At 38.9% G+C, this 17,412-nt stretch overlaps 1 protein-coding gene and 2 gene segments (V, D, J or C); 2 read left to right on the top strand and 1 right to left on the bottom strand.

Moving 5' to 3' along the window:
- Positions 1-1,686: 1,686 nt before the first annotated feature.
- LOC143103141 (immunoglobulin heavy variable 4-39-like) lies at positions 1,687-2,582 on the top strand. The segment is given in 2 exon segments: positions 1,687-1,746; positions 1,838-2,582. Coding segments are annotated over 2 exon segments (366 nt in total).
- Positions 2,583-5,516: 2,934 nt separating this feature from the next.
- Positions 5,517-9,470, bottom strand: LOC143102893 (uncharacterized). Its single transcript, XM_076266693.1, has 5 exons — positions 9,443-9,470; positions 9,091-9,159; positions 7,161-7,472; positions 6,007-6,105; positions 5,517-5,853 (listed from the first exon to the last, which is right to left on the bottom strand). Exons 1-5 carry the CDS (start codon positions 9,468-9,470, stop codon positions 5,702-5,704), a joined length of 660 nt encoding a protein of 219 aa, XP_076122808.1. The 3' UTR covers positions 5,517-5,701.
- A 631-nt stretch (positions 9,471-10,101) lies between these two features.
- LOC143102892 (immunoglobulin heavy variable 3-21-like) lies at positions 10,102-10,734 on the top strand. The segment is given in 2 exon segments: positions 10,102-10,207; positions 10,373-10,734. Coding segments are annotated over 2 exon segments (468 nt in total).
- The last annotated feature ends 6,678 nt before the right edge of the window (positions 10,735-17,412 follow it).

The following is a 17,412-nucleotide window of genomic DNA, read 5'->3' as shown; positions in this document are numbered from 1 at the left end:
AGGATTCATTAACTTACAGTTATATCTTAAGCTGATAGGATCTCTGATATTATGTCAGGTTCATGTTCCTGATTTTAATACATTTTACAATACATTAATACCTTACAGTGTATTAAAGGCACCCTTAACAGTTTTTTGACCTTAACATAATTTTGATGGCACATAACCTCGTGACATGACAAACGGCTCTTCTGGCTTTGTATGAGCGGCCCTCTGTAGGCGAGCAACTTTAGTATGCTGTCTGCTATGCTACAGGACTTCGGAGATCTACAGACTGCTGTAAGTGCATTCCCTCTATATTATATAGGAGTTATGTTCATACTTTGTTTAAAAAAATGCATATTTTTTCATTATTACGTTTCTAGGGGGAGAGAGGAGTGTTGTACACTTCACTCTGTGGTAAGTTCTCTCCCCTAACTTCATTTAAATCCTGTCTTCATGTCTTCCTCTAGAGATAAAAAGACACGACCACTTCAGCCTCTGTGGTCTGGAAGGTGCAGTGGAGTCACTTCCTCATGAATACAAACATGCTGCCTGCTTCTGTGCTGCTGCCTCTCATAACCTGTGAGTATGCTCAGAACATACATGATGGATCTCATTCAAATTGGGTCACTCTATGGTCTATTTACCAACCTATTTCTGTGTTTTCTTTTGTAGGTGTGTATTCTAATAAGCTCACTCAGCCAGCTTCACTGGTCATCCAGCCGGGTCAAAGTTTGACCATCAACTGTAAATTACTAGCTATGCCACAGCTTGGATTCGACAGCCATCAGGACAAGCTCTGGAGTGGATTGGGTACATCGACAGTGGAAGAAGTGGAAGCTCTTATTACAAGGAGTCGCTGAAAAACAAGTTCAGCATCTCTAGAGACACCTCCAGTAACACAGTGACTCAGGGCCAGAGTGTGCAGACTGCAGACACAGCTGTGCATTACTGTGCTCGACATCACAGTGTTAGAGGCCAACTGGGGGCCTGAACAAAAACTACATTCATCTATAACTTATGAACAAAAATATGATAGATAAAATGTTGTTTCTTTTTTTCATTAGAGACAATCACAGCTCATATTGTCCCTAGAAATGGGTGGCAGTCCCTGGCCTCAAAACAGAGAATTTATTCCTACCCTGCTAGACGCCACAGTATAATAAATGCTCGACTGAGCTGTATTGGATGTTATTGTGATGAATACATTGTTTGATTTTTAAAAAAAAAAACTGTTACATGCATGGCCAGTAGATGGCATTGTAAGACAGCAATAGCTGCTCCTTTCAGAAAATAAGTGAATATATCAATATCACCAAAATATAACAACTCCACTCAAGCTGTCTTGTGTTAATCCAGAATACTGAATACTGACATAATCAGCTCTTTTTATAATTCTCCCTCACTTCCCTGGGTTCCCAAACCTTCGATCATGTATATCCATCTATTAATTTTGCTACTCATTCATTGATAATTCATCTGATTTACATGAGCACATACAAATAATTGTTTTCTAGGCATGGAAATAGAGAGGAACAGTCTCCCATGATATATGATTTATGAAATAAAATAACAACCACATTTTATACTCTTAACATAAACATAACTGAACACATTGTGGGATCTGTTAAATATGCAAATATCCCCTCCCCTGTTCTCTATTTAAGGGGTGGATGCATTTCATGGTGTGATGTGGGGGTTAAGAAGAGCAGTGTACCATGTTTCCTGTGTCACTGGTGTTGTGTCTGCTCTCATTTCTTTTCGGTGAGTTCTCAGAAATGGATATGTTTTGCTATTGGTGAAGGTCATTAAGGGGTACAGCTTTGTTTTATATCTGATATTCTTTCATTTTCAGTGGTGGATGGCATTGAGCACACCCAGCCAAGCTCAGTGGCTGCAAAGCTAGGAGCAAACTTAAGGATTACATGCCAAGTATCTGGGATGTCAATCACTACTAGCAGCTACTTTAGAACAGGTTGGATTCGGCAGCCAGCAGGAAAATCTCTGGAGTGGATCAATGCCATAGATTATGATGGCGAGGAGCACCTTAGTGATAAACTGAAGAACAAGTTCAGCGTCTCCAGAGACACCACGAGTAGCACAGTGACTCTACAGGGCCAGAATCTACAGGCTGGAGACACAGCTGTGTACTACTGTGCCCGAGACTCACTGTGAGATCAAACAACCACTGATGCATACAAAAACTAAGAGCTTGATTGTCCATCTTGACTGTAGATGCAGTAACAACTGCAGTCTACTGCTCAGTTAAAACACATCAATACTTAGTTATGATTATTTTCACATCTACACTACTTAAACATATTACATTTACACCATTTTACTGTGGGTAGAAAACTGGACCTGGACCACACTAGGACATTCTGTAATATTTTACAATAGTGATGTTGAAGAAAACAGAATTGTCATCTCTGAGATGAAGACACCACACATAGGATATCACTACTGAATGACATCCAGCACTATTCTGTGTCAGGGCTTACTGGGCCCAAATCTCTAGAACTTCAGTCCTTATTTGGCTCACTGCTCTCCTGGTAGCCATACCTGATATAGTGCTCATGCACTATGTGGAAGGAGAGTCTTATTTTTTATTCTATTGGTGGGCAATCATTTTGACACAACACCACCTGTGGAAAATAATGCATGCTGTCATAATATTTGCCATATTTTAACAATTATGGGATTCCAGATTGTGTTTTTGATTATGCATTATTATTATACCTTGCTTTATCAGTCTGTAAACATCTGTTTACCCACATACAATAATATTAACTGCATTTATGGGAATACAGGTGTTTGCTGGGTGACAGAGAAGATAACTTACTGCTTTTGTGAGTTATTCAGTAAGATTAGGTGCTCGTGTTTTGCTCTTCTGCATATGCCCTTGACCACAAATAATAATGTAGATACAAAGCAGACAATTAAAAAACCCTCTGCTATCTCACACCATCATCTGTGGTTAAACTGCTACTCTTTCCTTCCAGTAAGTGCTGGCTTAGTGTCTCTTGCACATTAACCACATGTTCTCTCACCGTGCCTGTAGAGAGGCAGCAGTTTCAAAAGCTCTGTGCTCATTTTTGTTCCACACTATCGTAACATGTACAATTTATGCACAATGCACAGGGTTTAAGGTAGTCTTTGAACCTTGTGCCTACAAGTTGCTTATTTTTATTTATGGGATTGGGAACTACAAAACGCTGAACTGTGAAAAACAAAGAGTCAAATACCAACAACAAAAAAATACAGCTAGGTTGCTTTTCTCAGGTCAATCATTTTTTAAAGAAATAAAAGCGATTGAAAAAATGCAGTGTCTGAAACTACAATTAACAAATGTGAACTGTTTAGACTTGATATACAGTATTTGAGTACTGTATATGTAAATTACTTATTATGATGTTTTACATGCATATGCTTCTTTAAATCTAGATTAGTGCACTTATGCATTTGATTTATTAATCAGATTTGAATTGAGCTCCACAAACATATAGTATTATCAGTGTAGGTCAGAGGTCCCCCTTGGCTGAGAGACATGGCAGAGGGATCTGTATTCACCTGTTGCTCAGGGGCGATTCTAGACCTAGAGCTTTGCTGGGGCACAGGCCCCCAACTCCCAATACATAAAAAAAAAAACATTTAAATGCGCGCAATATGACATTAATGGCTTTTTTGTCTAGCCCCCCATCATGTCCTCATCCATTTCTTGCCTGTCTCTCTCCTCCTCCTCCTCCTGCCTGGTACTGGACTGCCCAGCCTGTGCTCTTTCTCCCCTCTCTTCTCCTTCTTTTCGACCTTCTTCTCCTTCTCCTTCTCCTCCAGCACTCTCTCCCTCAATTGTTGTAGCAGCCACTGCAGCAACATCCAAACACATAGGCCATCCAAACACGTAGGCCTACTCACTGCATGAATTTAATAGGCTTTCCTACACAAGGGAAGCTTATTTTTAGTCAAAATACTTCCCTCCCAGGCAAGGGTCCTGTAGTCATCCTGGCAATACTGCAGTTCTTTGTAGCTTAAATAGCCTACTAAAGCCTTCATACTGACTTTTGGTAATAATTTGCAAATGTAGCCTAATAATCTACACAGAATCAGAGTCTGATTCTGTGTAGATTATTATAGGCTACATTTACAAATGCAGCAAACTTATTAAAGTTTGCCAACCACTGATCGAATCACAGCACTGGCTATTATCAGCATAAATGTTACCTTTAATATGGGCAATTATCATACCTCCCTCGTCCTCCTCATCTCTCCTCACTGTTCCTCTCCCTCTGCCTCTGTTCAGGAAGAATTTTCTGATGTCCATCTCTGAATAGTTTATCAGAAGGCTATGTTTAGTTTTACAGTAGGACAGCTTCACAAACAGTATAGGCTATTTTTACAGGACTCTCTCTCTCTCCAGTATACGTATAAATCATTATTAATTGTCCGCATGTGTGCATGCAGCCTACACATGGTGTGAGTGTTTGTGTGAGGGAGAGAGCACAAGTTGGTAAACTGTTGCTAAATTTAGGCTACGACGCTAAGCATTGAAAAACAGATGCTAATTATGTGGGCAACATTCTCTAACAGCGATCAACTTGTCATTTTTTCTGTCAAACAAGTTGTGAATTTGTTGTAACATTAAAACAGGGGACGACTTACTCTGTGCTCAAAGTGATATGACGAGCTCCAGCGGACGAAATACTCGGAAGAATCATGTGAACGATTTTCATTGGTTGTTGCGTTCAATCTTACCCAGCTACAGAGGTGCTATTTCCTGATTGGCTATTATGGCCCCTTTCTTTTTTCCTTGTTTTTTTTTATTGGCTGGTAAGTGACCGGCTCGAGTCATAACTAAAGCAGGCACGGAGATGCGCTCATGAATGCCATTTCCATCGAGAGCAGCGCTAGAATTGTACTGGGGCACTGGAGACTTTTACTAAGGCACGTGCCCCAGTGAATAAGGTCTAGTGACGCCCCTGCTGTTGCTTATTAACCATAAACATGTGCAGGGGACATTTATTTATATAATTAAAATGACAAATATTGACAGATAACATTAATCATATATTATTTTATGGTGTATGACATTCAGTTCATGAGTATTTGTTTCTTTATCCTTTTGACGTATATTTCCTCTCAAGAACGTCAGTTGGATATGCTGTTTATTCAAAAGTGTTGCATTTGATGTTCTAAAAATGTACATACAAATTTTGTAGCTTACATCACAATTACAGTATTAGTTATAACCAGGTGATAAAATAATTTCATGCAGTAAAACAGTGTAATTTAATCTTATATAAGTAAATCAGCATTTGCCTTTTTAATACAATGACATAACAGCAGAATCATTTGTTTCCAAAAACAATGGTTGTGACTGATAAGAATAAAAGTTAAGATAGAAAATATATAGTATATTTTGAACTGCACAGAAAATATAGTAGAATAACACAAGAATTCAATCAACTTGATTGAATAATAAATGCTATGTGTGCACATCAAAACATTAAGCAATAAAGCAAAAAAATAAATAAACATTACATCGGAGAAAATAAAGAGGAAATAATGTGCAAAAACACTCATAGAGAGTTCTATTGAAAAATAATATTTACTGAGAGAAGAGAATATGACAAAGATCAATGGCTTCTGATTTTACCCTAACATCACAAAAGTATGCTGTTAATGAAGAATAAGCAAATCTCTCAGCTCCACAGTCATGGTGTCATGGAGCTTTACTGTCACGGGAGGGATTCCTTCCCACATTCTTTGTGCACAACAAGTAGGAGATGGCACAGAAGTACACCATGCTTTTAAAAATCATAAGAGTGTACATCCATGTTGCCAGATATAGACTGCGTGCAGCTCCAGAATACGCTGTCAAAGCACAAACACATGCATATCGAAGCAGAACTTGAAAAATAGTATACAGTGAATCTTTACATCACGTTTTACTTATAATTTGCAAGGGGATATTAATGTCAGTAGATCTATTATTATTATTATTATTATTATTATCATTATTATTACCATCTGGTATGAGTGGCTTGGATATAGCTGTGTTGGCAGGTGGGCAGGTTATTGCAAGTAAGCTTGTAGTTGGACCAGGTTCAGTTTGCGCTTCTGTGGCTTCAACCAAAAATGATAGAATGAAATACAATTAAAATGCAATGTATAGTTAAATACAATTCAATGAATTGATTAACACGTATAAAACATGTAAGATGGAGACAGGGGCGCAGGAGATATTTTGAAAGTGAGGGGGACCAAATTGTGAACACAAACCCATAGTGAGATCAGATTTCCAGATATCGGATCGCTACCTCTGGTCCACTTTCGACCATAAACTTGCCAGAATATTAAGATAATACCATTGATTGTTTTCAAAATATTTTTTTAAAAAATGGTCAAAACTGTGAGATGAGCACAACGCCAGATCTGCCCTCAGACCAGCTTGTTGCTATGTGCAATTCTACTTTTATTTATTTTAGATTTATTTCACACTATTTGGGCCAATGGTAGAAAACTCTAAAAGCAACATGGGATGTTGATATTTTATTAAGCCATGAATGAATCATCATGCCTATCCAAACATAGACTACATGATCAAATAGCCTTAGGCCTATACTTAAATTGTCTGGTATAAACCAAATCAACTCTCCACTATGTGTTTGCAGTTAATATTTATGCAATGTTAGAACATGTTGGCTTAACAACTTACCAGTCCAGAACACACAGAATTGCAAAATTGCAACAGAAAGTTGACTTTATAATCAACTACTATTTGTTCCAACAGCATTTAAACAAAGCATTTATAAAATTAAAAAATAAATACTGTTACTGTAGTAACTGTGGTTAGTGATGTGATGCTGTTAATGGGGAGTTTTACATAGTTAGCGCAAACCCTATAGGTTATTATTTATTTAGCGTACCTATAAGGCTTTTTTTCCTTATCAAAAGTGAGGGGGACGACGGCTGTCTCTTCACAACTGCGTGGGACATATCCCCCACGTCCCCCGTGCCTCCTGCGCCCTTGGATGGAGAGTAGGATTGCTTTGAATTGTTGCTTTTTAATCTTTTTTAGAACTCACCCCACATATTAAGAAACATTAGGCTTAATAAAAAGACAGGATAACTACAACATTTTTTCAAATACTGGCCAGAGGAACAAACAGTTGTGGTACCTTTCTTTATCTCCAGAGGCTCGCTGTCTTTTCCTTCCCTGTTGGGCTCGACTGAGCAGGCATAGCGGTTGGCATCGGCCTTCTGCTTGTCAATAATCATCATACTGGTCCTTGTCTTATCTGAGAAGCTCGACTCCAGCACCTCACCATCGCTCTTCTCCATGTTGACCCAGTTATCATCTTTCAACACCTTCCAGTGGAATCTGACCATATCCAGAAATATATCACTGGCATGGCACAGAAAGGTGTTCTTCCCTTGTTGAGGTTTGGTGGTAGAATAGACGGACACTTTAGGTTCATGGATGAATTGGTCTGAAATTGTGAGACAAATGGCAGATCATGAAACAAACTACATAATTAAACAAACTACAACATATCTGAGATCAAACAGAACATTAGGGACAATAGTATTCTTCAGCAAAGTTAAGACATTTTTGAAGGAACAATAGATTATGATATGGCAAATGGTAATAAGATAAATGGTGTATGGTCAATTAACTAATATTTCTGTAGCCCGTATGAAATAATTATTGTAGTCCTCATAAGTAGTATAATTGTTTTTAACTTGATGTATGTATGATGTTTTTATGTGTGACATGGTGCACTAGTAATTGACTGATAGGTGGAGTCTAGGCACCTGCCACTTAGTCCTACTTAATTGCCTGCACCTTCTCTTTGTTATAGGGACTTGGGAATTAGTCAGTGTTTAGGCTCTGAAGAAGACAGTAGTCGCAACGCGTTAGCCCAGTATATTAAAGGCTTTTTAAATTGTATCAAGCAGTGTGCCTTTGGAATCTTTGGCAAGACTTTAACCGCAGTCACCACTGAAGTTGAGTTTAGCCATATCTTTAAGTAACTAATATAGCATATTGTATACAATACAGCTTTGGAAAAAATTAAGAGACCACTGCACATTTTTCTGATGTCATCCTACGGTTGCTGACTGACATTCGAATGAGTTTGCGATCATATTCAAAATTAAGAGACTACTGCAAATTTGAATATGACCGTCAACTCATTTGAATGTCACTCAGCAACCATAGGATGACATCAGAAAATGTGCAGTGGTCTATTAATTTTTTCAAGAGCTGTATATATATGGGACATTGTGTAAAATGCAAATAAAGACATAATATGAAAATGTACAATCTCATAAACCCATATTTAGCTGCAAAAAGGACAGACGACATATCAAATGTTGAAAATCACAAATGAATGGAACATATATGGCCATTTTGAATGTGATGCCAACAACATGTTAAATACATAATGCCCCGCATGCAGAACATGCCAAACAGCTCCACATGCTCTCAAATGTAATATAAATATTTTCACTATCTAACAATCACCTCATGAATCAATCATTTATTCATCAAAAGAACTTACATTTTGTGAACCATTCTTCTGATAATCATATTTACATATACATAGGCTATTAAAACAATTGAAATTGCCAATGCAAAAATGTCTGACCAGAGGAAAGGAAAAAAACTCTTCTGTCTCTAATCTATTTCTCCTAGACACAACTGAGCTCAATTTAATATCAATTTTGACCATTGCCTTGAATTTCTTAATTTTAGCCTTCCTCTTGTCTCAGCAAGTTCAATTCTTCAGTTCAACAAAATATTTTATTCTTTATGTAGAAACATGTCAGAGTTCAGTGATCCGATTCATTTCTTTGAGCAGCAATGTTTTCATCTCGGTGGTTCCTGGCCCAACATGTTTACACTCTTTAAATCCAATACACTTTTGTTCATTTTTTGTTACAGCTTATTATAACATTCACTCTCAAAATAGACAGTTAGAAGTCTCTTGATTATCTATATGTTTATCATTTTCAGTGTTACACAAATTAATACAAATGGCAAATGCCTGTAAGATTTGCTGTTTTATAAAAATGTCAAGGTATTTTTTATGACATAATTCTCACCTGTCACATAGACTCTTGTGCCTGATCCAAAGAGAGTCCACCCCACAGTGAAGTATTCTACTACAATAACTCAACCATGCATCAGCTGCTTTATTAGCAACCTCATTTAACTTTCCCACAAACTAAATATATTGATGCCATAACTTGAAATGCTATTTTATGACTATTCACATATGGTCTGGAATTATATGAATAACAGTATAATATATAAAAAGATTAATTTATAGCCTATGTAATGTGCATTGCCATCACCACTACGATTCCCCCCGTTTAAACTTGTTCATTTATAGTCAAATTCAGCAATGGCAAACTAAAATAAAAATGGTACAATAACGGTTTATATGTTTCATACCTGAAAGCCAAGTGCCTGATCCAAACATCTAGTTCCACCCACAGTGAATCATAAAAGACCTAGGGAGTAGTTTGCAGCATTATTAAACTAAGCAAAACATTTGGTGCATTGTCAGTTTCTACTTACTGCATAACATTGTTACATTGTTGCTTTCAAAATTCATTGATGTGTTGGACATGATTTCTCTAGGCTTAGCCATTGGTGTGGCATCACAATTTAATATTTAAAGCTTGTTTTTTTCCAGACAAAAGAAACAAAACAAAAGAAACTTGAACTCTCTGTACTGAGAATGAAATCGGCATTTAAAATCTTGTTTCTGTTAGTAAATCACATAAAACTTCTATATGGTGATTTGTCCTCTTCCTCTTCCATCTTGTTTTCAGGTAGACATTTCTATCTTGATTCCATTCAGTTGTTTAGATCACAGTTTACTTAAGTTTAAACACAACATCAGAAACAAACATATGGGGCAAACATGTGGGGTCAGATATGTAAGACATTATATAATTTACCATCACATTTATATTCCATATCTATTAGGAATGAGGCTCAGAGGTAGATGTCGGTATGAGATGGAGATATGAGATATATTTGACACATTACACAACACATAGAATTCCACAAGAGCACGGGCACACTTTTGGTTTCCCAGAGGTAACATGGCCAGTCTCTTGCAGTACCTCTTATGGGACTTCCTGCTAGCTGCCATGATTATGCAAACTCAGTGCTGGGTGTCCATCAGTACTTATGAGGAGCTGCAGAACTGTGAGCTGCAGCTGAGTTCACATCAACACCCACAGGATGAAGGACACACTCTCACTGATGCTGCTACTCAGCACCATAGCCTGTGACTTGCAGTGAATATCAAATCCCTTTTCAGATTGGTACTAGAGATGTAGTCTGATTCATGTGTCTCTTGTTTTTGTTCAGCAGCGGTGAACAGCCAAAACATGGAGTCCATTCCCTCTAGTGCAGTGCTGAGGAAACCTGGTGACACTCTCAGTCTCTCTTGTAAAGGATCTGGGTTTACTTTTGAAAGCTACAACATGAACTGGATCAGACAGCCTGCTGGGAAAGCACTGGAGTGGATGGGTTTTATCTATAGTGATGCTAGTGGCACCAGCTATGCCAACAGTGTCCAAGGACACATTGAAATCACCAGAGACAACCCCAACAGCATGGTGTATCTGAAACTGTCTGGTCTGAGGGCAGAGGACTCTGCTGTGTATTACTGTGCAAGATACCACAGTGACAGAAAGGCTCTGTGTGCAATACAAATACACCCCCTGTAATTCTCAATTCCAAACAGCAGGTGGCAGTGACAGTGCTGATTACTTAGCCAACCTGACACACCTGCTCGCTTGTCTGCCAGTGTCACCACAAAGTGAACTAGGTTATGAAGTAGGCTTTGACACTCTTGTGCATGTCAAATTCTACTTTTTCACCCAGCGGCCAGAACGAGGCTACAGGGTACATTTGCCATTACACTTCAGTCCAACAGATGGTAGTAATGCCACATTTTGCTGTTTGTAAGTTTGGCAGTTTGCAAACAGAGTGCATTACCACCATCATCTGCTGGACTGAGGTGTAATGGCAAGTGTACGCTGTAGCCTCGTTCTGGCCTCCGGGTGAATAAGACAAATAACGAGCCTTCGGTTTCAGCAAGTCAAATTACAGTGTTTTCTTTTACTGTCATCCTGGCCGTCAGAATCGGTCCAAAAAGCACAAAGGAGTTCGCTAAAATATTGGTGGGGACAATTTTGTCATCTCAAAATATTGATGGGGCCTAGCAGCCTACCTAGCGTCCCCCTAAACCTACGCCCATGGAGGGGAGTGTCATCCTCATGCGCACACCACAGGGGCCTGTCTGTGAGTGAAATTTGTTGAGTGGCTGCAAGGAGCTCTTTTTCTCAGAGAGTCTTTGGAGCTGAGAACTCTGAGGCTTGACTTCTGTGGTATACACAAACACCTAGGAGTATGTGAATTCTGAACACATTAACCACCCATCCAGTTATGGATAATTTCCCCCTGCCCTCATTGGTATGTGGGGTTTTGGTATACTTTTTATGGACATGTAGGCCAAGCAAATTGATGTGATGCAGACAAATTCATTATATGTGCCTTATCAAGATTGAATGTAAAATCAAGATTCAAAAAATAAAAGGTGTTGGCGAAAATACTTTTGTTGTTATTGCAACAGAAAATACAGTCAATGTGAAATTCAGACACAAAGTGGCCCCTCCACAGCATACTCACAGTATCCCCACCTACCTGCCATGATTATGCAAACTCAGTGCTGGGTGTCCATCAGTACTTATGGGGAGCTGCAGAACTGTGAGCTGCAGCTGAGTTCACATCAACACCCACAGGATGAAGGACACACGTTCTCACTGATACTGCTACTCAGCACCATAGCCTGTGAGTACATGATATGGCCTGAATAGCACTACTACATCAAATTAACTGTCATTAAAGAAACATTATTTAGATCTTTTCTTTTACGCTAACCATTGTTCTGTTACTTTTGCTGATTTAGGTCTAGACTGCCAGAGTCTGGAGTCCATCCCCTTGGTTCCTGTCCAGAAAGGGCCTGGTGAAACACTCAGCATCTCATGTAAAGCTGTTGACTATGATTTTGGTAGCTATGGTTTGAGTTGGGTTCGTCAACCGGCTGGAGGGCCTCTCACTTGGATTGGACACATCAATACAAACACTGGGGAAACAGTGTATGCAACAGGAATGAACAGACGTGCTACCGTAACAAAGGACAATTCCAAATGCATGTCATATCTGAAGATATCTGGTCTGACAGAGGAGGACTCTGCTATGTATTACTGTGCAAGACGTGCACAGTGACCAAAGTCTGAGGAGGAGATGTACAAAAACACCAGATGGTTTCCACTGTGGCTGTTGCTGTCATGCAGGAAATCTTTTCTGGAGGCAGACACGGCTCTTACAGCATCAACATGTATCACAATCACAGTTGTCTTGCCAAAATGGAAACACATACAAAAGCATATGAATGAAAATGCAGACCTGACATCCTGAGGTGAGACACACGTTTCCTTCAAACCCAACCTGAGAGTTATATGCAGTACATCAAAGCAATTCAACGTTTTAAAAAAAGAAAAATCCAAAGAACAAAAGACACCTGAAGCTTATGATATAAGAATAACAAATCTGCATATAAAACCTGGTTGCTGTTCTTAAATAATATCAAGCTGCACATCATGGTGATTTGTTCTCCTCCTCATTCACTCTGTTATCAAGAGGGGTTTTACATCTATTCCTTTCAGTCAGTCTCTCAGGTCACTGGTCACTTTTTAGTTTCGAAGGAAACACAACTTCAGAAAGATGGTTGATGAGAGTCAGTGTGGATGGGGATTGTTTTTTAACATTCCACTTCAGCTGTCAGATATAACAGAGTCAGTCAGCCCATCAATACCAGACTGTCTGCTAATATACTTTACTGATGTGAAATACGCAATGGAAAATGAATGCATTACTACAGCGAATCACATTAAACCCATGGATTAGTTCAACGCAGATAAAAATTTAATATAGGTATCACATTTAGTACCCAGTCCAAATAGTATGGCATCAAATTATAATGTGTATGATTTTTTTTTGACCCTGATTTTAAATATTTTCATTCTTGTGCTTCAGTACCAATCCGGTGTATATTTTGTGTTGTTACATAAAAACACAACTCTTTTAGTCAGTAGGGGGAGGTATAACACAACAGTACATCCATTACATGACCCATGACACCAACACCTTTTACAGACAATAAAAATGTATATGCAGTACATCTGAATGCAAATACCACCTTCCACTTTCCATGTATAAATACTCTGTGTGACTTTCATTTCTTCATCAGATCATGGAGCACGCCCAAGCCATGCCACTCACATCAGCCTCCTCAACACAAACATGTTTCCTGATGCTTATACTGGTGGTGACATGTGGGTCTAATGACTTATTCTTTGAACATAACTACTTTGAACATAACTTGTATTTTTATGTGTTTTATTTGTTCAAATGTTGGGTTCTGTTTTGTCTTTCAGGGGTAGATTGTGCTATTGAACACACTCAGCCCAGCTCCATCATGGTAAATCCAGGAGAGTCTCTGACAGTTACCTGCAAAGTGACTGGAGCTTCCATTACAGATAGCAGCTACTATGGAACAGCCTGGATTCGTCAGGCAGCAGGGAAACCTCTAGAGTGGATCAACATACTTTACTACAATGGAAATAAAAATAAAAACAATGCCCTGAAGAACAAGTTCAGCATTTCCAGAGACACGTCCAGCAGCACAGTGACTCTACAGGGCCAGAATCTACAGGCTGGAGACACAGCTGTGTATTACTGTGCCCGGTATAGTCACTGTGATACAACACAGCCGTTGGAACTAACAAAAACCTTGAGTGTGATAATTGTAAAAACATAACAGAAAATACTGAGATATTCAAGACAGACTTTAATCTATTCATTAATTAAAGTAATATCAGATTAATGTTCCTGAAGTTAATGCATTTTACTGCACTTCCTTACTGGAACTGCATTAAAGGTGCATTTCACAATTCTAATGGCATATTCAGTCATATACATTGTTTTGCCATATTCAGTGAATTGCTCCTAATGGTCCCCTAAATAAATCATAAATCGTGAAAATTGAAAAATAAATAAATTAAAAACTGATTTATTAGAAACCATATAAGAAACTAGTGGAATTGGTTTTGGATTGATAATAAGAGAGATTTGGGCTAATAATGTTTGAACTAATTAGCGGGGACTTATTTCCCCTTAATATGGTCATAGACATAATGTAAGTTGTATTGTATTGAAGCTCTCTTTCAGCTGTATGTTTTATGTCAGATTTCTTTCGTCCATTCATCCCAAAATCATATTTCTATATGGATAAATTCTCATTGCCGAGTGAACTTTGGCCTTTGTTCAAGCTGTGCATGTAAAACCAATGCAGTCCCTATGTGCTGTGCTACAACACAAGTGATTTCAGATATATCAGATTGCGTCTCCAAAATGGTCTAATCCTTTATTTAAGCTTCATAATGATAATTTTAACTGACAGATTTTCCCCAATTTGCAACAAGCTATGTAATGTGTGGTAGGGTCGCTTTGTCTTTTTTGCTGTACCAGGCCCTCACGTAAAGCTACCACCTCATTTGAATCACAGTCTAAGTGTTAATCTCTTGAAATCCAGTTGTGTTGTATATTTCACTCTGTGGTAAGATCTTTCCCCTAACTTCATTTAAATCCTGTCTTCCTGTCTTCCTCTACAGATAAAAAGACACGACCACTTCAGACTCTGTGGTCTTCAAGGTGCAGTGGAGTCACTTCCTCATGAATACAAACATGCTATCTGCTTCTGTGATGCTGCCTCTGATGGCATTCATAACCTGTGAGAATGCTCAGAACATACATGATAGATCTCGTTCAAATTGGGTCACACTATGGTCTATTTACCAACCTATTTCTGTGTTTTCTTTTGTAGGTGTGTATTCTAATAAGCTCACTCAGCCAGCTTCACTGATCATCCAGCCTGGTCAAAGTTGGACCATCAACTGTAAAGTGTCCTACTCAGTTACTAGCTATACCACATTTTGGATTCGACAGCAATCAGGACAAGCTCTTGAGTGGATTGGGTTCATCAACAGTGGTGGAAGCTTGCTATACAAGGAGTCGCTGAAAAACAAGTTCAGCATCTCTAGAGACACCTCCAGTAACACAGTGACTCTACAGGGCCAGAGTGCGCAGACTGCAGACACAGCTGTGTATTACTGTGCTCGACATCACAGTGTTAGAGGCCAACTGGGGGCCTGAACGAAAACTACATTCATCTATAACTTATGAACAAAAATATGATAAATAAAATGTTGTTGTTTCTTTCTTTCATTAGAGACAATCACAGCTCATATTGTCCCAAGAAATGGATGGCTGTCCCTGATCTCAAAACAGAATTATTCCTACCCTGCTAGACGCCACAGTATAATAAATGCTCGACTGAGCTGTATTGGATGTTATTGTGATGAATACATTGTTTGATTTTAACACTGGGAGGTAAACTAGCCTACATTCAGCTGACCCGTATTTGTGTAACCTGGAACGGTTGGACATTCCCAGTAGCAAAAGATGAGAAATCATCTGCAAAGGTTACATCATAAAACAAATACATTTTTATGAAACAAAAATTATTTGCTCGACCATGTTCTGTCTTTTTGGCACTGGAGTAGCCCATTGACTCAGATGTGCGACTTTGGACTTTTATTTTGACAAGCTCTCGTTGTTCTGTCTTCCACATTCATGAAAGGTTTGGTATGAATGTTGAGTCATGTCTCATGAAACAGTCATGAATGCTTTATGTGCAGTTTATGACAGCTGCTATGAATGTGTTATGAACTCACCCGTCAAGTAAAGTGTTACCGTTGGAATAATTAATTTGCCATGCTAGGTTTACAAAATTCAGTATATACATTAAGCCTCCACAAACGTATTTCTGTTAGCTGACATTAACCAACAAACAAAAGAAAGAATGAAACAAACCTAATAGATGCCGAAGACATTCTGTATGTGGAGATAAATGGCTTCATACCGTCTTGCATGACCTCCTGCTTGGTGCCATGATTATGCAAACTGAGTGCTGGGTGTCCATCAGTACTTATGGGGAGCTGCAGAACTGTGAGCTGCAGTTGAGTTCACATCAACACCCACAGGATGAAGGACACACTCTCACTGATGCTGATACTCAGCACCATAGCCTGTGAGTGTCTGTGAATATCAATTCCCTTTTCAGATCGATACTAGAGATAGTCTGATTAATTTGCCTCTTGTCTTTGTTTAGCAGCGGTGAACAGCCAAAACATGGAGTCCATTCCCTCTAGTGCAGTGCTGAAGAAACCTGGTGACACTCTCAGTCTCTCCTGTAAAGGATCTGGGTTTACTTTTGGGAATTATGGCATGCACTGGATCAGACAGCCTGCTGGGAAAGCACTGGAGTGGATGGGTGTTATTTGGTACGATGCAAGTAAAACCATTTATTCCCAAATGGTTGAGGGACGCATAGAAATCACCAGAGACAACCCCAACAGCATGATGTATCTGAAACTGTCTGGTCTGAGGGCAGAGGACTCTGCTGTGTATTACTGTGCAAGACCACACTGTGACACAAACACTGACAGGAGATGTACAAAAACATTGTCACTATCTTATAATGAGCAATCATACACATAACCATCAGGGGGCAGTGATGGCCCATAGTAGCATAACAGCTGCTCATTCAGAAACAACAAGTGCCACTAAGGACCTAATGTCCTCAAATAATCTCAGAGTGTCAAAATAGTCTCTAACTGTTGCATTACAAACCACAGCATACTGCCTAACTAGCTTCAGTCTGGAAGTAAGCACAGTGCCCATGTATGTGTATTACACTCTTACAACTGAGCTGGAGTGAATAGGGGGAGGTGTGAAACAACGCTACATTTTATATTATTGTTATGCATTCATTTGATAGGAACATTATTCAAGTTACCCAGTTGTATTTGCTTCTCATGTTGAGTGTGATTAGTGTAAACATATGCATGGAGTGTTTTAGTGGTCTATAAGGCAGCAGTTTGTTGTTTAAAATGCTAGATGTATGACATGAACTATGTCCCCGATGTCCCGGATTATTCCAAAATAGACACCTGAATGCAAAAGTGCCCACCTACCATGTATAAATACTGTGTGACTTTCATTTCTTCGTCAGATCATGGAGCACACCCGAGCCATGTCACTCAATTCAGCCTCCTCAACACAAACATGTTTCCTGATTCTGATACTGGTGGTGTCATGTGGGTCTTTAGCTTGTTCAGAAGTAATTTGAACGTAACTTCTTTTATTTTTATGGCTTTTATATGTTCTAAAATGTTGGGTTTTGTTTTGTCTTTCAGGGGTAGATTGTGCTATTGAAC

The sequence above is a fragment of the Alosa pseudoharengus genome, unplaced genomic scaffold (genome assembly GCF_046254945.1).
Source record: "Alosa pseudoharengus isolate Yale_2024_CS ecotype anadromous, Long Island Sound unplaced genomic scaffold, YU_APseudo_1.1 YU_APseudo_1.1_scf_4, whole genome shotgun sequence".
Taxonomy (NCBI): Eukaryota; Metazoa; Chordata; class Actinopteri; order Clupeiformes; family Clupeidae; genus Alosa; species Alosa pseudoharengus.
This window is presented reverse-complemented; position numbering and strand designations above follow the sequence as displayed.